General features: G+C 46.6%; 1 protein-coding gene across 2 annotated transcripts in view; it reads right to left on the minus strand.

Annotated features, from left to right (window-relative positions):
* Positions 1–248: 248 nt before the first annotated feature.
* GABBR2 (gamma-aminobutyric acid type B receptor subunit 2) overlaps positions 249–19,246 on the minus strand; it is a 415,862-nt gene continuing 396,864 nt past the window's right edge. Inside the window, exons 15-19 of one of the 2 annotated variants that reach the window (XM_054502144.2) lie at positions 18,168–18,392; positions 15,371–15,553; positions 11,358–11,487; positions 5,935–6,052; positions 249–2,899 (exon numbers count right to left, since the gene is read on the minus strand). In XM_054502144.2, the coding sequence (XP_054358119.1) occupies positions 2,734–2,899; positions 5,935–6,052; positions 11,358–11,487; positions 15,371–15,553; positions 18,168–18,392 (822 nt within the window). In that variant the 3' untranslated portion in view covers positions 249–2,733. The remainder of the gene's footprint in view (positions 2,900–5,934; positions 6,053–11,357; positions 11,488–15,370; positions 15,554–18,167; positions 18,393–19,246) is intronic. The other variant, XM_054502145.1, reaches the window with a different exon arrangement.

Below are 19,246 nucleotides of genomic sequence, written 5' to 3' on the forward strand. Positions count from 1 at the left end.
CGGAGGAATCCTAAGGAAGTGATTTACCCGCCCAGCCTGGGTCAAATTCCCACCCTCGAATTAATCAGCTGTGGCCAGAAGTTGGGGTCACCTGGTAACAGGGCTGCTCTGCCGCTGTCAGCAGGAGGCTGGGATGGGCAGTTTATGAAGGAAGGGACAATGCCGAGCAGGCAACGCCAGAATTGTCCCCTGAGTTTCTTAGCGGAGGAATATGGCCCGATCTGACCTGCATTTTGGGATGAGTAGGCATTAAAGACGACAGGTTTTTTCCTTTTATTCATAAAAACAAATTTGCAACAATTTATTAAAAATCGATACCATGCAGTAGGGGTACGAGAAATTCCTCATTTACATTTGATTCTGGCAGTTCCAGTCTAATTTAAAGCGTTTTGTGCACTAACATCATTGGAAAATGCCTTCAGGCCGAAGCCTCTTCAGAAATGGACGGTGTGTTTGCTGCATATAAAAGAACAGAACCATTAAGTAGCTAGAGTCACTTCTGTGGGTCTTGTTATTTGCGAGGAAATTAAAAAAAAATGGGTGAACCTACAGTATCAGTAAGACAGAGAATGTACTTCGTGAGTTAACCTAGAAGACGGCGCACGCTCAGGAGTCACAAAGGGTTACAGACGCACAGGCTCACCTCCGACAGTCCAATACTTTTGTTTGTTTTCCTGCTATGCTGGAATAATATTTCTACAGGTATTTTTTTTGTGTGTGTGTATACATTATGTACAATTAATTGTCTCTTTCCCTTTGAAAAATTAATGTGGTCCTTTAAATTAAATTTGGTTTTGGTGAAATCAAGAAAGCAAGTAAATACTGGTAATACACAGTGAGTGACAACACCGATTTTTAGTGCCTAAACAGAGAATGACTTCAACTTGACCTGTGATGTGTTAACATTTTTTTTTTCCCTAAAAGCTACAGTACCTCCATAACCTCTCTTTGGGGAAGGGGAGCAGAAAGCTATGCTACGTGAAATAGGGTGCTTTGAAATGTTGGCGATGGTAAGATTCCTGTGGGCCCTTTTGTCAAAGCCTGGTGGAGAAAACAGTTTATTCCTGACTGCAGTGGTTCTGGGAAGAGATTATTGCCTGCCTGTTGAAGCTGCCAATAGGTTTCTTTAGGGAGTGAGCGAGCTGCTCAGTTGTGCAGACATCCTGGACATTGTCATTCAGGCCTTTCTTGAGCAGAGAATGAACCTGTCTAGGAATGTCAGAAAAGTCATTGGGAGCCTCCCTCCAGCCCGGATGTTCTGGGTAGAGGGCTGTGCTGGAAGCTTCTCTGGGCCAAACCCCCAGCTGTAGGGAGGGCTGAAGGTCAGAGTCATACTCATACCTCACGGATCAGGGTGGCTTCACTGTTTGGTACAAAGCTTTCCTGGACAAGATCAAGTTTCAATCCTCAGAGTGACCTTGTGAGGTAGGCAGGACAGGTGTTATTTCAACCCCAAGTTACAGAGGGGAAACTGAGGCTCAGAGAGACACTAGTGACCTGATCAAAGTCACGTAGGGAGTGGGCAGGGGACTGAGGACTTGAACCCAGGTCTGTCTGACTCCCAGGCCAGTGCTCTTAGGGGCTCAATTTAAAGGGAAGAATGATCTTATGAATGAGAATCAATCTGCTGACTGATCACCCCAGTGATCCCAAGGGGAGAGCTCACTGGCTTGTCTGGATGGAAGGCTGCCTTCTGGAAGCCAAGGGAAGCCCTCAGCCAGCAGCTCTCTCCCCTGTGTCTACAGGGATGTCTTTTAGCAGAATGCCTCCAATTCACTTTGGTCAGAAACAAAGTTAGTGGGGAAAAAAAAAAATCCCAGCCAGCCCTTGGGCCCTGATGAGAGAGGTTAAAGTGCACAATCTTCCTTTATCGTGTTTGCTGGGAACAGACATTCCATGATTAGCTCGGCTGGTCCCCCTGGTTACTGGGAGCATCCGATAGGAACACAAGGACATGGCCAACGTGGTGGGTGCATGACAGACTGTCGGTGAATGCTGCAGAGCGTGTCTGCAGTGACGTGCCCTAAATCCCCACGGTCCCAGGAATGGGTGTTATTGTGTTAACGTGTGGCATTTACCAGAGTAACAAACATCTCATTGGGTGACACAGGTCCCATCTGGAGCATGTAAGTCAGCCTGCTCCAGTGCTGCAGCCCTCGGCCTGCCTGCCCCAGGGCTGAGCCTGTCTGCGCTCCTGCAGACTCCCTGTTCCAGGAAGGCTGGGGTCGGCTGGCCTGGCAGCTGGGGGCCTGGTGGCCCTTCCCACCTCCTCCCCCAGAGTGGAGAAGGGCTAGCCTGAGGGGTCACAGCCAGTGATGTGTGTGCAGAGGCAGTTTCTTCAGAAGCCCCTTGCCTCTTCCCAAGGCTGCTTGAGCCACTCTGTGACTTCCAGCTGGAGTTCTAGTGCCTCTCTCCTTGTCTAGTTGTTTTTTTTTTTTTTTTTTGCAAGTTTGATATCCCAGCTCCTCCTTGTTTGCAGATGTTAAGGAAGAAGTCCCATTTCTGTTCCTCTTCTTTGTGAAGAAATAAGAACTTCACAAATAAGGCTCGAGGTCAGGTGCCAAGTCTCCCCCTGCCCCGTCCTGTCCACCTGAGTGCCATCTGAGTGGTCCTGAGAGGCCAGCCATGGTGCCCAGCTTCTCTGCAGCCAGAGCCGACAGTGTTTCTGCAGCAGACGCCTCTGCCCAGTGTGGTTCTGTCACGGGGGAGGCCCCGGGCCCAGGCCTCCCACCCTTACAGGCCCGAGACCATGACTCGGAAGGAGGGTGGCACATGTCTGTGGCGGGGGCTGGCGGTGGGGCTGACGCAGGGGCTGACACAGCTGGCGTCCACGCCTCCGATGGATGGGAGGTAGGCGTGGTGGAGGATGGGGAGCTGGAGGGACAGCCGACGCTGGATGCTGGAGAGAAAGAGAGGGAGGAGTGTTAGTGAAGGCTAGCTGGGGGCTTACCAGAAAGTTCCTTGGACTCGCTTTGGCTAAAAAAGCTGATGACAGGAGCATATTTTTCTCTGAATCCAAGATCTGTCCATCCAATCATCTTAACCATTCAGCAATCCAGCAGGTATTTAATGAGGGCCCATATGTACCAGCTACTGCCCTGGGAATGACCAGGGAGACTGGAATAAACAAGGGAGATGAGTCTTCTTGAGCTTTGGTCCAGGATTTGGTGGTTATTATAAATGTCCTAGCAGAAAAGATGCTCCTTGACTTACGATGGGGTTACATTTCCATAAACCCATTGTAAGTTGAAAATATCGTAAGTTGAAAAATGCATTTAATCCACCTAATCTACCAAACATCCTAGCTGAGCCTTGCCTACCTTAAATGTGCTCAGAACACTTACAGTTGGGCCATATCATATAACACAAGGCCTATTTTATAAAAAAGTGTTAAGTATCTCATGCAATTTACTGAATACGGCACTGAATGTGTATCACTTTCACACCATTGTAAAGTTTAAAAATGGTAAGTTGGGAACTGTCTGTATTACTAAGGACAAAGCTTTACCTTTCTAACAGGGCTTTGCTGCAAACCAGATAGTTCTCATTCTCTACTCTTGCAAACCTCCACAGGGCTTTCAGTTCCGTCCCTGAAAGACTTCTCGCCTCCTCTATCCTTCCTCTCTCTCGTCTGCCTCTGCTTTGCCCAGGACCGCATCTCTTCTTGCTGGGCAAATTCCCACAGGCTCTTCCAGCTTCTTTGGTAACTAGTGTTATCTTTCCAACACTAGGAAGCCAAGGAAGGGAAAAAAAGGACACTGATGTGATATTTGGGGCTCCCTAAGTTCCGTCTTTGGATCAGAATTTTCCAGGTGAATCTTCCATCCTTTCCACCTGTAAGCCCTGCCCTCTGGCAGCCAGTTTCCCTAGAAACCCTGCTCCTGGGTGCTCTTCTGCTGTTTCCCTGTCTGGAAGACTCTTTCTCTGCTTCCTGACATGACGAACTGTCTTTCCTTCAAGATCCAGTTTAAATATCACCTTGTTTGTGCTCACTCTCTGCTAAGAGAACCCTTCTTCTGCTAAGCAGAACCCTAGGTAAATACTCAGAAATGAAGCCAGAAAAAGCCGGAGGCAAGATGGAGCTGGGTGTGGGTTAGCACGTGATGGAGGAGCAGCAAGGGAAAAGGGAGCTGCCCTCTGACTCCCTTCTCATTGCCACACTCTTTTGGTCTTAATGGCTGTCATGTCACTTTGTTGAAAAGGCTGCTTGCGGCAAATGTGCCCAGGTGACTGCTCCTCTGCTTGGCTCAGCTGCATTCTTGCACAGTTCTCCATGGGTGCAACTTTCATACCGCATTCCTTGAGAGAAGGGACTGAGTTCTTATGCCTTCTTGTGTTCCCAGTGCCTGGCCACTCACGCGCAAAAAAAGCGAAAAACAAAAACCCCAGAGCTTAACAGAAACCCAATAAGCAAAAGAAATACTGCTATTCCCATTATAAAGAAGAGGGAAGAGTACAGAGTTCAGGTAACTTCCCCATGGAAACAAAACCAGAACTGGGGAAGTTGGAATTCTTGCTGCTTCTGTTCAACCACATTGTTTTGTGGTGGAGGCAAGTCAATTCATGGGGGCAGCCTTATCCCAACTGGGTGTACCCTTGGGGTTCATTTAGGTCACTGGTGGGTCCTGAGATAGATGGGTACAGATGAAGTGCTGCCCACACTTTCCAGAAAGACTCCTCCCAAGAGACACCTCACAGGTGTGCATGGAACTACAGTGTTGGAGATCTCATTCTGAAGTTAAAGTTGGACCTGTATAATGTCAGCTGAATCTGTGTCTTAAGGCAAGATCATGCTGGCAAGAAGTCCAGGACAAAAAGGGAAGAATAAACTGTGACCTGGGAAAAGGGCGCCCTGTCCAAGCACCCAGGGCAGGGCTATCTGCCTAGGCAAGGTGGGTCCTGTGGTTGTCAGAGCATTCTTCTGTCTGTTAGGATCCTGTTCACCTTTCATTCATTCAACAAATGCTTGTCAAGAACCTACTCACTGGCAGAACCTGTGTTCGGTGCAGGGGACACATGAAGGACAAATACCTTACTCTCAAGGTGCTTACACTCTACTGGAAGCAACTGCTAGGCAAACTGCTGACAAATTCCATGTAACTCTCACTCACTGTCCTAGACTGTAAGCTGGCCAGGCCTTGGAGCTAGTTGGGTTGACAGGCTATTAGCTCTAATACTAAGGAGCCCCAAATGATGCTGCAATTGGTGATTTGGCTGCTTTTGCTGGTTCCTCATTGCTTGTCACTTTCAGAGGCCAAGTTTTAAAGTTTGTATTTCTAACTTCTGCTTCCAATGTGCTATAAGATGGGAAGGCCTAAAATTGCCTGTGAGAACAAAGCTAACAAAGATGTTCAGGTCTTTGCTTTGATGTCACCATCTCATTGAGTCTTTTCTGACCACCCTATTTAAAATGACACTCCCTGACCCCCTTCTCTGCTTTTTCTCCAAAGCTCCTATTGTTTGACATGCCATGTCTTGCTTTTTTATTAAGCTATCATCCTTCTAGATGGAATGGAAGCTCCATGAAGATAGGAATTTTAGTCTGTTTTCTTCACTGCTGTAACCCTAGCACCTATGCCTGACATACAGGAGGTCTCAGTAAATTGTTAAGTAAATGCATTTAGCAAGGTTAAATTTTACACATAACAAAGGCAGCGTGCTGCGGTAGAGAACATGGGATTTGATGTTGGACAGATGTTGAGTTCAAGTCCCACTTCCTGCACGTAGCAATTGAGTGAGGTTTGGCAAGTCACCTCCCCTTTTTGAATATTAGTTTTTTCATCTGTAAAAAGCATTGTAATTGGACTGCATCATGGGATAGCTGTGGAAAGCAAATAAAATAATGGATGTGAAAACATGGTGCAAATTGCAAACTCTTGTGTGGGAGTGATGCATTTATTCTTCAGTTATAATTCTCAAGGAGAAGGTACTTACTGTTCTGGAGAGTTTATATCTTCTATAGGATCTTTGCATGTCCGAGAGGGCTCTGTTGTGTTCCACTGTAGCTGGGGATTTTGATCGAGGTGATTTTTTAAAATGGCCTTTCCTCCATCTGAATGCAAAAAAACAATACCACAACACGTTCGGTTAACTTAGTTTTTAAAAATCAACAATGCAACTTTTTGTAGGTTGATGCCCCAGGAGACAGAATGCAAAAGAGCCCATTATCCCTCTGTGTTCTCTAAGCTGAGGTCTGTGTAGCGGCTCTCCCAGGACCAAGGCAGTGAGCTGAGAAGCCTCCAGCAGTCAGGGATGGAAGCAATGTGCTGGGGATGTGTGTGGCATGCCCCGCGCTCTCCTTTCCAAGAACAAAAAGGGGAAAATCAAGTCGACTAATGTAGGAAACACAACTTAGAAACAAGAGGTTCTAACATTCTTTTTCACAGGCACATAGGGATGTAAGACAAAAAACCTCCAAGGTATATTTTTCATAGAGCAGCAAAGACTGCAAAGAAAAAGAATAGTCAGTAAACTGCTGGTGGGAGAATAAATGGACATAATCTTACTGGGGGGCACTGCTGATCTGTGTCTAACACCATAAAAGGAGCTATTTTTTACCTGGAATTTCCACTTCTCGAAATTATCCTAAGGAAACAATTAAGGATCTGTGCAAAGATATATACAAGATGTTCAACCTCGGCATCTTTTTTTTTTTTTTTTTTTTTCTGTCACTCAGATCTTGCCACCAGTGGCATTATCTTGGCTCACTGCAACTTCCACCTCCCAGGTTCAAGCAATTCTCCTGTGTCAGCCCCGAGCAGCTAGGACTACAGGCGCATGCCACCATGCCCAGCTAATTTTTTGTATTTGTAGTAGAGATGGGGTTTCACCATATTGGTCAGGGTGGTCTCGAACTCCTGACCTCAGGTGATCCACCTGCCTTAGTCTCCCAAAGTGCTAGGATTATAGGTGTGAGCCACTGCGCCCAGCCTCAACCTCAGCATCATTTATAATATTAAAATGTTGGAACTCATCTGAAGTTGGTAATAATGGATTAGTTATATAAGTTATAGGACCTCCATTCAAAATAATGTTGTGTAGCCACAAAATATGGTGATTTAAATTCTCTCAACTCTCTTTGTGCTTCAGGACCATACAAGGAGATTTAAAGAAATATAAAAATCAGGTTCCCACCCGAGATTTGGATTCATGTGGTCTGGAGGGGTATTTGTTTTTGCTTCAGTGGGCAACCTTATATGTATGTCATTTTGCACCTATGTGAGTACAGATCCTAATTATTCATGAATTTTGTATTTGTGAACTCTTCTTCTGACTAAAATTTATTTGTAATCCCCAAATCAATATTTCAATGCTTTTGTGGTCATTTGCTGACATGCACAGTGTGGGAAAATGTGAATTGCCTGATGCACGTGTTCCCAGCTGAGGTTAAGCAAGGTGATGCACTGCCTTAGTGCTTAGCTTTTATATTGTAAATAAGTATCTTCCTGGAGGTTATTTAGTGACACGTTTTTCACATTTTGTGCTGTGTGTTGGTGAGTTTGCTGTTTAAAATGGCCCCTAAGCACAGCGCTGAAGTGCTGGCTAGTGTCCCTAAGCACAAGAGGGCTGTGATGTGCCTTATGGAGAGAAAATACATGAGTTAGATAAGCTTCCATCAGGCATGAGCTATAGTGCTTTTGGCCGTGAGTGCAATGCTAATTAAACCATATATATTAAATAAGATGTCTTTTTTTTTTTTTTGAGACGGAGTCTCACTCTGTCTCCAGGAGGAGTGCCGTGGTGCAATCTGGGCTCACCACAACCTCCGCCTCCTGGGTTCATGTGATTCTCCTGCCTCAGCCTCCTGAGTAGCTGGGACTACAGGCATGTGCTACCATGCCCGGCTAATTTTTGTATTTTCAGTAGAGACAGGGTTTCACCATGTTGGCCAGGATGGTCTCGATCTCTTGACCTTGTGATCTGCCCACTTCGGCCTCCCAAAGTGCTGGGATTACAGGTTTGAGCCACTGCGCTCAGCCTAAATAAGATGTCTTTAAACAGAAACATGCATACAACAAAATTATATATTGATTGGTGGACAAAAATGTCAGCTTGTGATGTCAGCCTGTGAGAGACTCCCGGGAACTAATCCTGTATAGGAGCAATGGTTCAGTACTCACAATCCACTGTTGATGGAGGCTTTACAGAAAGAACATAACTACCACTACTGTGAATCAGCAGAATCGACTGTATATCCATACTGCTATGGTCTGAATGTGTCCCCCCAAATTCATGTGTTGAAACTGAATGACCAATATGATAGTGTAAGAGGTGGGGCCTTTAGGAGGTAATTAAGTCGTGAAGGCGGAGCCCGCATGGATGAGGTTAGGGCCCTTATAAAAGGGCTTGAGAAAGTGGGTTTGCCCCTTCTGCTCCTTCTGCCACTTGAAGATGCAGAGTTCCTCCCCTCCAGAGGATGCAGCAATCCAGGTGCCATCTCAGAAGTGGAGGCTGGACCCTCCCCAGACACTGAACCTACTGGCACCTTGATTTAGGACTCCCCAGCCTCCAGAACTGTAAGAAATACATTTCTGTTGTTTATAAATTACCAAGTCTGCAGTATTGTGTTATAGCAGCACAAAACAGACTAAGGCATGGAGAATAAATCCCAAAAGTGGGATTGCTGGGTCTGAATGATTTCTGTTTCAAGCAGCAGCATATGAGAATGCCTCTCTTATAACCTGTTTCCTGGCACTCTGAGCAGCTTTTTGATCTCTGATCTTCGCCAGTCTTTGAGGCAAAAATGGTATCTCATTGCAGATTTAATTTGCATTCCTTTAATAAGGAATGAGATTGATCATCTTTTCATAAGTGTAAGAACGATTTCCAGTTCCTTTTATGAGAACTCTCTTTTGCTCATTTTTCTTTTGAGATGTTGGTCTTTTTCTTACTAATTGGTATATAATTATATATACTTTTTGTATTGTTACATATCATTTCTCCTTATATATAAGGGCATAAGCTTGTTATCTGAGTTAATTTTTGGCTTTGTTTGATTTTTTGACTGTACTTATCATGGCTTTTGCATTATGAAAGAAATTCTTTTTGTACCTAAATTTATCAACCTTTCCTTTTGTGATTTCTGTTTTGCATCAAACTGAGACAGGTCCTCCACTCTCTGAGATTATTTTTTAAAAATTTTACTTTGGTTTCTTCTAGTACTTTCATGTTTTCATGTTTTATATTTAAATATTTTATTCATTGGAATTAATTTTTGTGTAGGTGTGAGTTTAGGATCTACCTTATTCTGCTCCAGATGCCTACCCATTTATCCCAATGAAATTTATTGAATAATTCATTTTTTCCCACAAATTTAAAATGCCCACTTCTACCAGATACTAAAGTTATTAGAAGTAATTTTTATTCTTGTAATTTCCTTGTTATCTCAATTTAAACGTTTTTGCAATAACCATGTTATATAATATTAATTATAGAATATTGCTACTGTAATAAGACCACTTATTACTTATATAATCAGAATAAAAGGCCAGGCATGGTGGCTTATGCCTGTAATCCCAGTACTTCGGGAGGCTGAGGTGGGTGGATCACCTGAGGTCAAGAGTTCGAGACCAGCCTGGCCAACATGGTGAAACTCCGTGTCTACTAAAAGTACAAAAAAATTAGCTGGGTGCAGTGGCAGGCACCTGTAATCCCAGCTACTCAGGAGGCTGAGGCAGAAGAATTGCTTGAACTTCGGAGGTGGAGGTTGCAGTGAGCCAAGATCGTGCCATTGCACTCTAGCCTGGGCAACAAGAGCGAAACCCCATCTCAAAAAAATAAAAAATAAATAAATAAACAAAGATTTTTCATTGATTTAAAATAATGTTATAACAAATTGATGAATACATGCGAATGGAAAAATCCAAGCCATAGAGAAATACAAAAAAGGTAATGTGGCTGGACGTGGTGGCTCATGCCTGTAATCCCAGCACTTTGGGAGGCTGAGGCAGGCAAATCACTTGAGGTCAGGAGTTCCAGACCAGCCTGGCCAACATGGTAAAACCCTGTCTCTACTAAAAAAAAGAAAAATACAAAAATTAGCTGGATGTGGTAGTGGGCACCTGTAATCCTACCTACTAAGGAGGCTGAGGTAGGAGAATTGCTTGAACCCGGGAGGCAGAGGTTGCAGTGAGCTAGGATCATGCCACTGCACTCGAGCCTGGGTGACAGAGTGAGACTCCATCTTAAAAAAAAAAAAGTAATGTAAAATAGTCCCTTCTCACTCACTTTCCACGATACCATTTCTTTTCACACGAGTGAATACTGTTAGCAATTTGGTGTTTGTTTTTCTAAACCTTTTAAAAAATGCATTCACACACACGTGTATGCATTTGTGTGTCCCATAATCATAATGTTGCTTTCATCTTGCTTTTTTCATCTGGAGATCTTTCCATATCTGCACAAATAGACCCACCTCACTTTTTAATAGCTATAAAATGTGCCATGTTTGGCTATATCTTAATTAATGAAACCACCCCCAAATAATGAACATTTAACTGCAGTTTTTCTCACCTACAGACAGCACTGTGATGAACATCTCTGTGTTCATCTCTGCACACCTGGGAGTATTTGCAAGGGGCAGGTTCCTGCTAGTAGAACTGCCAGGTCAAGAGGTTTAACATGGAGCATTTAGACAGTGCCAGACTGACTTCTAATGCATTGCAGGAGAATGCTCATTTCCAAATACTCTTACCAACTCTGGTAACCTTTAAAATTTTTTTTCCAAAAGGTGGGGAAAAGTGGTTTGTGTGTTTTTTAAAAATTTATTTTTGTAGAGATGGGGTCTTGCTATGTTGTCCAGGCTGATCTCAAATTCCCGGACTCAAAGTGATTCTCTAGCCTTGGCCTCCCAAAATGCTGTGATTACAGGCATGAGCCATTGCGCCTGGCAGGTTTGTGTTACTGTAGCTTGCAATTCCCAAGTGGGTGGTAAGATTAAGCATTCTATCATAACTAACTGACCATTCTTTTCTTGCACATTGATGAGGTGTGTTTGCAACTGTGAAATATCGTTCAGAGAAGAAGGGGTAAACTATTCACTAAGAACAAAAGGGAAAATAAAATGTGCCTGACCCGAGTCAGGACACTGGGAGTGCTGGCCCCAGTGTGTAGGTGTGGAACTGGAAGCCGAAGGATGAGAAATCGAAGCCCCAGGCCCAGGCAGGGTGGGGCTCAAAGTGGACACTGAACTGTGGTCAGCAGACAGAGGTTCCAGATGCTCCAGCTCTGTGTGTGTGACTTCAGACCAGTTCCATGCCCTGTCTGAGCCTCAGTTTCTTCATCTAAAAAATGGAAGATGAACAGCTGGTGTTTGAAACCAAGGTCCCTACCACATTCTGGGGCCCTGGCTCTCTTACCTGTGCTCTCAGTGAAGTTTCCCAGGTTGAGGATGTCATTGAGCTCTTGGTAGTGGTTCTGTTTAATGTAGGTGGTCTTTTCTGGTGTGTCCTGCAGCTGCATGGTGACCTCTTCCAAGTCTTTATCCAGCTAGAAGACAAAGGTTCCAGATGAGTCAGGGTCCCTGGCCCAGCCCTGGCAGCTAGGCCACTAGGGCCAAAAGGTAGCTCACAGGGCTGGGCCTTTACCTGTATTCAGGAGTGCCCTGAGAATCAGAGGGGTTACTACATTTTGGTGAGGAGATGCAGAAGGATCCTGGCAACTCTTTGTTCAAGGAGAAGCTATGATAAGAGGGACCTGGGCTTTGCAATTATGTGTTCAGTGTAGGCTTGGGCCTTGATGAAGCAGACAAGCAAGCCCAGGGAAGTAGGGCAGGGAGAGCATAAGAGCTCAGGCTCTGGACAGGCCTCATGCAAACCCAAGGCTGCCTCTTACTTGCGGTGATGTTCTTCTGGCTTGTGAGAACCCAGTCTCAATTTCTTTTTCTGTAGAATGGGGTAATAATAGTACCTACCTCAGGGGGAGGTTGTGAAGATCAAACAAGATAATACATGGAAAGTTTAGCCCAGTGTCTGACACATAATAAGGGCAACTTGCTACTATAATAATATTACTATTATTACAGGGTCTCACTCTGTCACCCAGATTAGAGTGCAGTGGTGCAATTATAGTTTACTGCAACCTTGACCTCCTAGGCTCAAGCGATCCTCCCACCTCACCCTGCTGAGTAGCTGGGACTACACATGCACGCCACCATGCCTGGCTAATTTTTTTTTTTTTTTTGATGGAGATGGGGTCTCTCTATGTTCCTCAGGCTGGTCTTGAACTCCTGAGCTCAAGCAATCCTCCCACTTTGGCCTCCCAAAGTGCTGGGTTTACAGGCATGAACTACTGTGCCTGGCCTTAGAATTACTATTACTGATACTCAATAGGACCCACAGTGGGGAGGACAGACATGCAGGGCTTGCGAGCTCTGAGCCTCACACTATCATGGAGACTCTGTGCAGGGGCTCACTCAGAGGAGTTCATCAGGATGGGTCTCAGTTATCCCCACGTTTTTATTTTTAGAGACAAGGTTTCTCTATGTTGCCCAAGCTGGTCTCGAACTCTTGGGCTCGAGCGATCCTCCCACTTTGGCCTCCCAAAGTGTTGGGATTACAGGTGTGAGCCACGGCACCCGGCCCATTCTCAGGTTATACAAAAATCAGGTGCAAGTCCTGGGGCAATTCAGCCCCAGAGAAACCTGGGCAATATGAGTGTTGGTAGTTGTTGGGGGTGGTAGTCGGGATGGGTGGTGAACATCTGTGATATTATCATATCTGTATAATAGAATGGCTTTCATCCATGATTCCTGGCTGCTGTATCTCTTGTAAGAGTCTTTTGTTATAATGCTGGGGCATTTTAGGCCTCAGGAGCAGGCCTCATGAAACAGAATCACTCTCTCTGACCTTCTCCTGTCCTTTCTCACCTGCTCAAGGCAGGACTGTAATCTGATTGTAGGTCAAAAGACCTTTATCACAGAGACAGTCTTGCCCCATACCCTAGAGGAAGGAATGCCACAGAGAGGCCAAGAAAATTCTGAACAGAAAGGCCTTGCTGGGTCTAGATCATGCGTTTTTGTCCAATCACATTTCTACACAGTTGTCAATCATGCCTCGTGTAATGAAGCCTCCATAAAAACTCAAGAACAGGGTATGAAGATCTTCCGGATAGCTGAACACGTAAAGGTTCCCGGAGCATGGGGACCAGGGAGACAGGGAAGTTCCACACCCCTTCACCCATCCTCGCTCTGTGCATCTGTTCATTCATGTCCTTGGTAATAAGCTGGTAAATGTGTTTCCCTGGGTTCCGTGAGCCCCTCTAGCAAATTAATTCAACCCAAAGCAGGATCCTGGGAGTCCCAACTTGAAGCTGGTTGGTCAGAAGTTCCAGAGTCCTGACTTGTGACTGGTATCTGAGGGTGGGGTGGGGGTCAGGTGGAGCCTTGGGGACTCAGCCCTCAACCTGTGGGATCTGAAGCTATCTCTAGATACGTAGTATTGGAATTGAACTGGAGGCACCCAGCGGGTGCCTGCTGCTCATTGGTAGGGAAAACCCCACACACATTTGGTCACAGAAGTCTTCTGTGTTGACCGTTGTGTTGGTGCAAGAGCACAGGAAAAACATGGTTAGAGGATTTTTCCAAACAGCCTCCTGCTGTAGTGTACGGGAGGAGACCTGATAAACTATCAGATGCTGTTCTCATGTCAGGAACACAGCCATGAAACTGTTTAATATGTTTTCATGTGGAGGAGGAGGGAGAGAGATACTCTTTTCTATGTGATTTAAATGGCAGGAGTAGGATCAAAGGGTGGGGACAACAGGAGGCCAGATTGTGATTCATTCCTGGGAAAAATAACACAACATTTTAGAGTTTTAAATAGTGGCTTGGGTTTCCTAACGTGAGTGAACTCTTCATTGCTGAAGTGTGCGAGTAGAAGCGAAACGCACAGTGACATGGTAGTACTCATCATGAGAGGTCTGATATTGAAACAGAGCCCGTAATGGGCTCTGGGGGACAGAAACCCGTCTTAGTTTGCTCTGGCAGCTGATGGTGGGTTGCCTCATCCTAAAGCAGTCATCTTTAGGTGCTCAGACAACTGTGTGGTGGCTCTCTGTGGCAGAATTCGGTGAGCTCCTCAAAAGGCTGCCAGATCTAGCAAATAAAAATCCAGAATGTCCAGTCAAATTTGAGTTTCAGATACTGAGTTCTTTTTTAGTATAAATATGTCCAAGTATTATTCGGGCTATACTTTTACTGAAAATATGATTGGTTGTTGATCTGAAGTTTGAATTTAACTGGGCATCCTGTATCTAATCTGGCAACCCTATGTCTTAATTCTTCCTTGCAGCTGTCCAGCTAGAGACGACGTTTCCCAGCTTCCTCTCTCACTAGGTGTGCTCATGTCAGTTTTTGCTGATGTGACTAGGGCAGAACCAAAATATGCACAATTTTTGGTGTTACTGCTTAAAAGGCAATCCCTCACGTGGACTTTCTATCTTTTCCCCTCCTGACACTGTGAACAGGACATGCCGTCCACCCAGCTCTCCCCCTATGAATGAAGAGAACACCCTGGAGACTGGGGGAAACCAGAGGGCAGGAACCGAGCCCAGCAATGACCTTGGGGAGCAGAGCTGCTCCACCCGGGCCCTCTCTTTTCATGGCCATGAGGTAAAAGGGAAATAAACATATTTTCTCTGGGCCACTTTATTTTGGGGCCTTGTTTAGCCAGCATTGTAACCAATGTACTTTCCTTGGTCCCTTTCCTGTCCCCCTCCCTAATCAGAATTCCTCTATTAAAGCAACACACAGCCTGCAGAGCATGGGTCCAGGCATACCTCCAACCCAAAGGGAGGGGTAGAGGAGGGGAGGTAATTTGTTTTCCCTTCCCTGGTCTACAAGCCAAGCCTGGTTTGGGCACAAGGCAATCTGGCTATGGTCTCTCTGGAATATTCAAGAACTAGTTGAGGACCCTCAGGACAAAGGCGAGGTCTGCTGCAGCACTCTCTCGAAGTTTCTTTTCACGTTCTCTTCTCTTGCACATCATATAGATGTGGTGGTTGCTGGGTTGTGCTGGGGGAGTGAAAAACTGAGAGGGAGAGAGACACAGATAAAGAGACACTGACGTAGGAAGCTATGATAATCCGGAAGCTCACAGATCTCTCTGAGTTCCTTTCTGTCTGGGGATGGCTTGAATCAGGTGTTGCTGGCCTCCAAGAGCCTGGGCGAGGTGGGCAATAAGCTCGTGTTGGATTCTGACAAATGCCTCTATGTGGTTTATGTCACCCCTGGCTCTCGCAGCTGTAACTGCAGCTGATAAGACTGCACGGTCATGCTGCAGGGATGGTCTAGAGGAGCCTGAGAGTCCCTGCACAGGGTCAGAGGGGCTTCAGTGGCAGACGGGGCCCAGCTACCAGATGCAGAGGGGGGTACCTCTGTGATCTTCATTCGCAGGCGATGGTTTTCTGACTGTAGGCCCTCCAGGCGGGATGTGCTGGCTTGGTTCACACTGGTGACCGAGGTGGACGTTTTAGAATCTTCTTTCTTCTGATTCTGAGTGAACTGGAATCGCCTGTTCTGCGTTGCTGCATCTGGGTTTGTTCTCAGGGTGATGAGCTGAAAGGACAAAGGTGGGGGCGGGGTTGAAGAGACAGCCCTGGGTCCTTCCTCCCATCCCACTTGGCAGACTCTCCCAGCAGATCCTGCTCTGGAGGTGACAAGAGGCCCCAGGAAAGCCACAGGCTGGGAGTCAGGAGACCTAGGCTCAGGCCAGACTCTGCTACTCGCTTGTGTGTGACCTGGGGCAGGCCCCTTCCCCTCACCAAGCCTCCATGTCCTTCCTGGTCACTAAGAGTCTAGTCTCCTGACCCTGATGTCACCTGCATCCCAACCAGGGCCCTCGAGGCCTCACTCCAGCTGCCTAGCACGCTGCCTTAGGCCTTGCTCCTTGTGGAAAAAATAAGCCCCGAGGGCAACAGTTGTGACAACAAAGAGATAGAGGAGAGCGAACGCCTCTGTTAAACCATTGATGAGTTCTGGAAGCAGGCTGGTAACAAGCTCTGTCACTGACAAAAGCTTGTTTTTTAGCAGCTTAAAACAACACATGGTTATTATCTCACAGTTTCCGTGAGTCAGGGGTCTGGGCATCGCTTAGCTGCATTCAAAACATTTTGTATAGAAAACAAAAAGTTGCCACTTGACCCTTACCCGCTTATTCTAGAAACATCTCCAGTCGAAGCAGGAGCTGAGTGACCCATGGCCCCTGCCCGTTGGGACTTCATGGTCCAGAGGCGTGGGATGGGGATGAAGGAAGGACTCAATCTTCACCAGGCCAGCGGGTATCAGGGACAGCCTACCACAGTGCCATGGCCTGCTGGGCTGGAGGGATGGTGGGGGGAAGGGAACTCCAAGGGAAGAACTGGCGTCTGGCAATGCAGGGAGGCCTGGGGGAAATGGAAGGGGAAGGGCAGGCTGGGTGGTGGACAGGGTTCTCTGGGGAGACTAGAGGAGACCCGAGGGTCCTGAGAGCCAGCCCAACATCAGAAACTTGATCCTAGAGCCAGAAGGACAATGGGGAGCTACTGGGCATGACAGAGCAGAGTGCCGCAATTGAAGCTTGGCTTAAAGAATCATCTGGCCTCTTTGTTAGTCTGGGCAGGTGTGGACGACTAAGGCGTGTACACCAGAGGTATTCCAGTGCAGAGCTCACAGTGCCTGGGGGCTGACTGCATGCCCAGGAGGATGGAGGCACCATGGGTAGCCTGTTTGCTGAAAGGGACTCAGGTGATCTTTCCTCTCCCCTGCTCTGAGGCAGATGCCTCCCACTTGGGTCAGTAACCCCATCCCAGCTTTGCAACTCCGTGTCCTGTTCTTTCCTTTTTTGGAGGGGCGGGTAAAGGGTCTCACTCTGTCACCAAGGCTAGAGTGCAGTGGCGCAATCTTAGCTCACCACAACCTCTGCTCCTCCAGGCTCAAGCGATCTTCCTACTTCAGCCTCCCGAGTAGCCGGGACTACAGGGGCATACCACCACACCTGGCTTTTTTTTTTTTGTATTTTTAGTAGAGATGGGGTGTCACCATGTTGCTCAGGCTGGTCTTGAACTCCTGGCCTCAAGTGATCCTCCTGCCTTGGTCTCCCAAAGTGCTGGGATTCCAGGCACGAGCCACCATGCCTGGCCACCTTCCTTTACTTTTGAGACTCACTTAGGTCAGGCTTCCCTCGACACAGATCACCCTACTGCAGGGGCTCCTAAGAAGAAAGGCCTCTGGCTCACCCACCCATTGCAAGGTAGGATGATGTTTGAAAAATTTCTCTTCAAGGTGGTCCTGAAGGTCAGCCCTTCAAGTAAATGGAACACATAAGTGGCTACTAAAACCAGTTATTTTTTTGGACCCAACAATACTACTACTGTGACTCCACATTAAAGGAATAATTGGAAAAAAGGAAACTGTGTTATGCAGAAAAAATGTTCATTTCTAAAATCCAGTGCTCACCAATATAAGATCAAGTGGACAAGCAAATTAAGGAAATTCTCTCAATGACAGTTATGAATGTGGGAAAATACAAAGGACAAAACATTAAGCAAAGAACAAAATGTGTACTATAGTTATGGCCATATCTTAAAAAGTATCACCATAGGCTGGGTGAGGTAGCTCATGCCTGTAATCTCAGCACTTTGGGAGGCCAAGGCTGGAGGATCGCTTGAGCCCAGGAGTCCAAGACCAGCTTGGGCAACATAGGGAGACCCCGTCTCCATAAAAAATTAAAAAATTAGCCAGGCGCGTCGTGGTGCAAGCCTGTAGTCCCAGCTACTTGGAAGGCTGAGGCAGGAGAATCGCTTGATTCTGGGAGGTTGAGGTTGCAGTCAGCCGAGATCGCATCACTGCACTCCAGCCTGGGTGGCAGAGTGAGGAAAAAAAAAAAAAAAAGCATCATTTCCTAGCCATTAAGAAAAAGGCTGGAAGGAAACACATCAAAAACATTAACAGTAAAGAACACCCCAACAAAACATCACCAGTGATTATTTTTGGGTGGTGGGACTATGGGAGATTTCTGAAAAACCTGGCCTTTACTACTCTGCATTTTCTGAATTTTCTATAATGTGAATTGTCTTCATCATTAAAAAAAAAAAAGGAATGGGTAAACCTTTTAGAGAATGGAGAAAAGCCAGCAATGCCCCTGTGCTGGAGTCGGAGGGCAGAGGCCAGGTGGTGGGGCCAGCGCCTGTACCTTCGGCACGAATACCAGGCAGAGGGTGATGGTGCTGCAGAAGATGATGACCAGAGCCACAATGCAGAACTGCACATTGGGCTGGTCCCGGGTCAGGAAGGAGACCGCAGCCCCGATGATGCACATGATCCCCACGTTGTAGACACTCATCCCGATGTACTTGCTGTCGTTGAGTGCAGGGATGCTGACGTTGCGGGTCTCCCAAGCTAAGAAACAACCGAACAACTGAAATAGTGAACAGAAAGGGAAGAGATGATCGTTACCAAGGGGCGGCACACACCCGCTGCTTTGAGAAGCTGTGGAGTGGAGGGTTACTCAGGAGGTAGGCTGCAGGGAGGGAGGGTTGGGGGCCTTGCTGTCAGCCAGGTCTTCTGGATGTCACCATCTGTCTCCACTTGTGGCCCTGCTGAGTTGAGTCCTGCCGAGCAAATGCAGACTGGGGATGTGACAGCTGTCCAGTTTTCCTGCATCCCTATGACTGGTTCATGCACAGACCTGCCCAAGGCTACAGTGGAAGGGAACTTCAGATAAGATCTCAGCCTTCTCCCTCACTCTCTAGGGAATACTAAGGCCCAGAAGGGTGAAGAGGTCTGCCCAAGGCCACACAGCAATATGGTAGCAAAAATGGGCTGTGTTTTTAGAAATTCACTCCAGTCTTTTTTCTATTAAACTAAGCCAGATCCCTTGTGTCTGAGACTTAAATTGTCCCCAAGTGCACATAGACACCCAGAATACAGACTACATTTTCCAGCTGCCCTAGAGGCTAGGCGTGGCGTATTGCTAGCTTCTGGACAATGCCTGTAAATAGAAGTGGTGTGCACATGTTCTGGGAAGTGTCTTTAAAGGGAAGAGGTGTTGCTTTTCCTCCTTCCTAACAGCTGGAGTGGAATGTGATGGGTGGAGCTTCAGCATCCGTCTTAGATCACAAGGCTATGATGTGGAACCTGTGTAATGATGATGTGGGGGCTGCAAGATGCAAGGAGCTGAGATTCTGGGAGCCTTACCCCAGCCCTAGACTGCTTACCTCTGGACTAGGTTTACCTGAGAGGAACATTTCTTGTCTCTTCAACCATTATTAT

The sequence above is a fragment of the Pongo pygmaeus genome, chromosome 13 (assembly GCF_028885625.2).
Source record: "Pongo pygmaeus isolate AG05252 chromosome 13, NHGRI_mPonPyg2-v2.0_pri, whole genome shotgun sequence".
In the NCBI taxonomy this organism is placed as follows: Eukaryota; Metazoa; Chordata; class Mammalia; order Primates; family Hominidae; genus Pongo; species Pongo pygmaeus.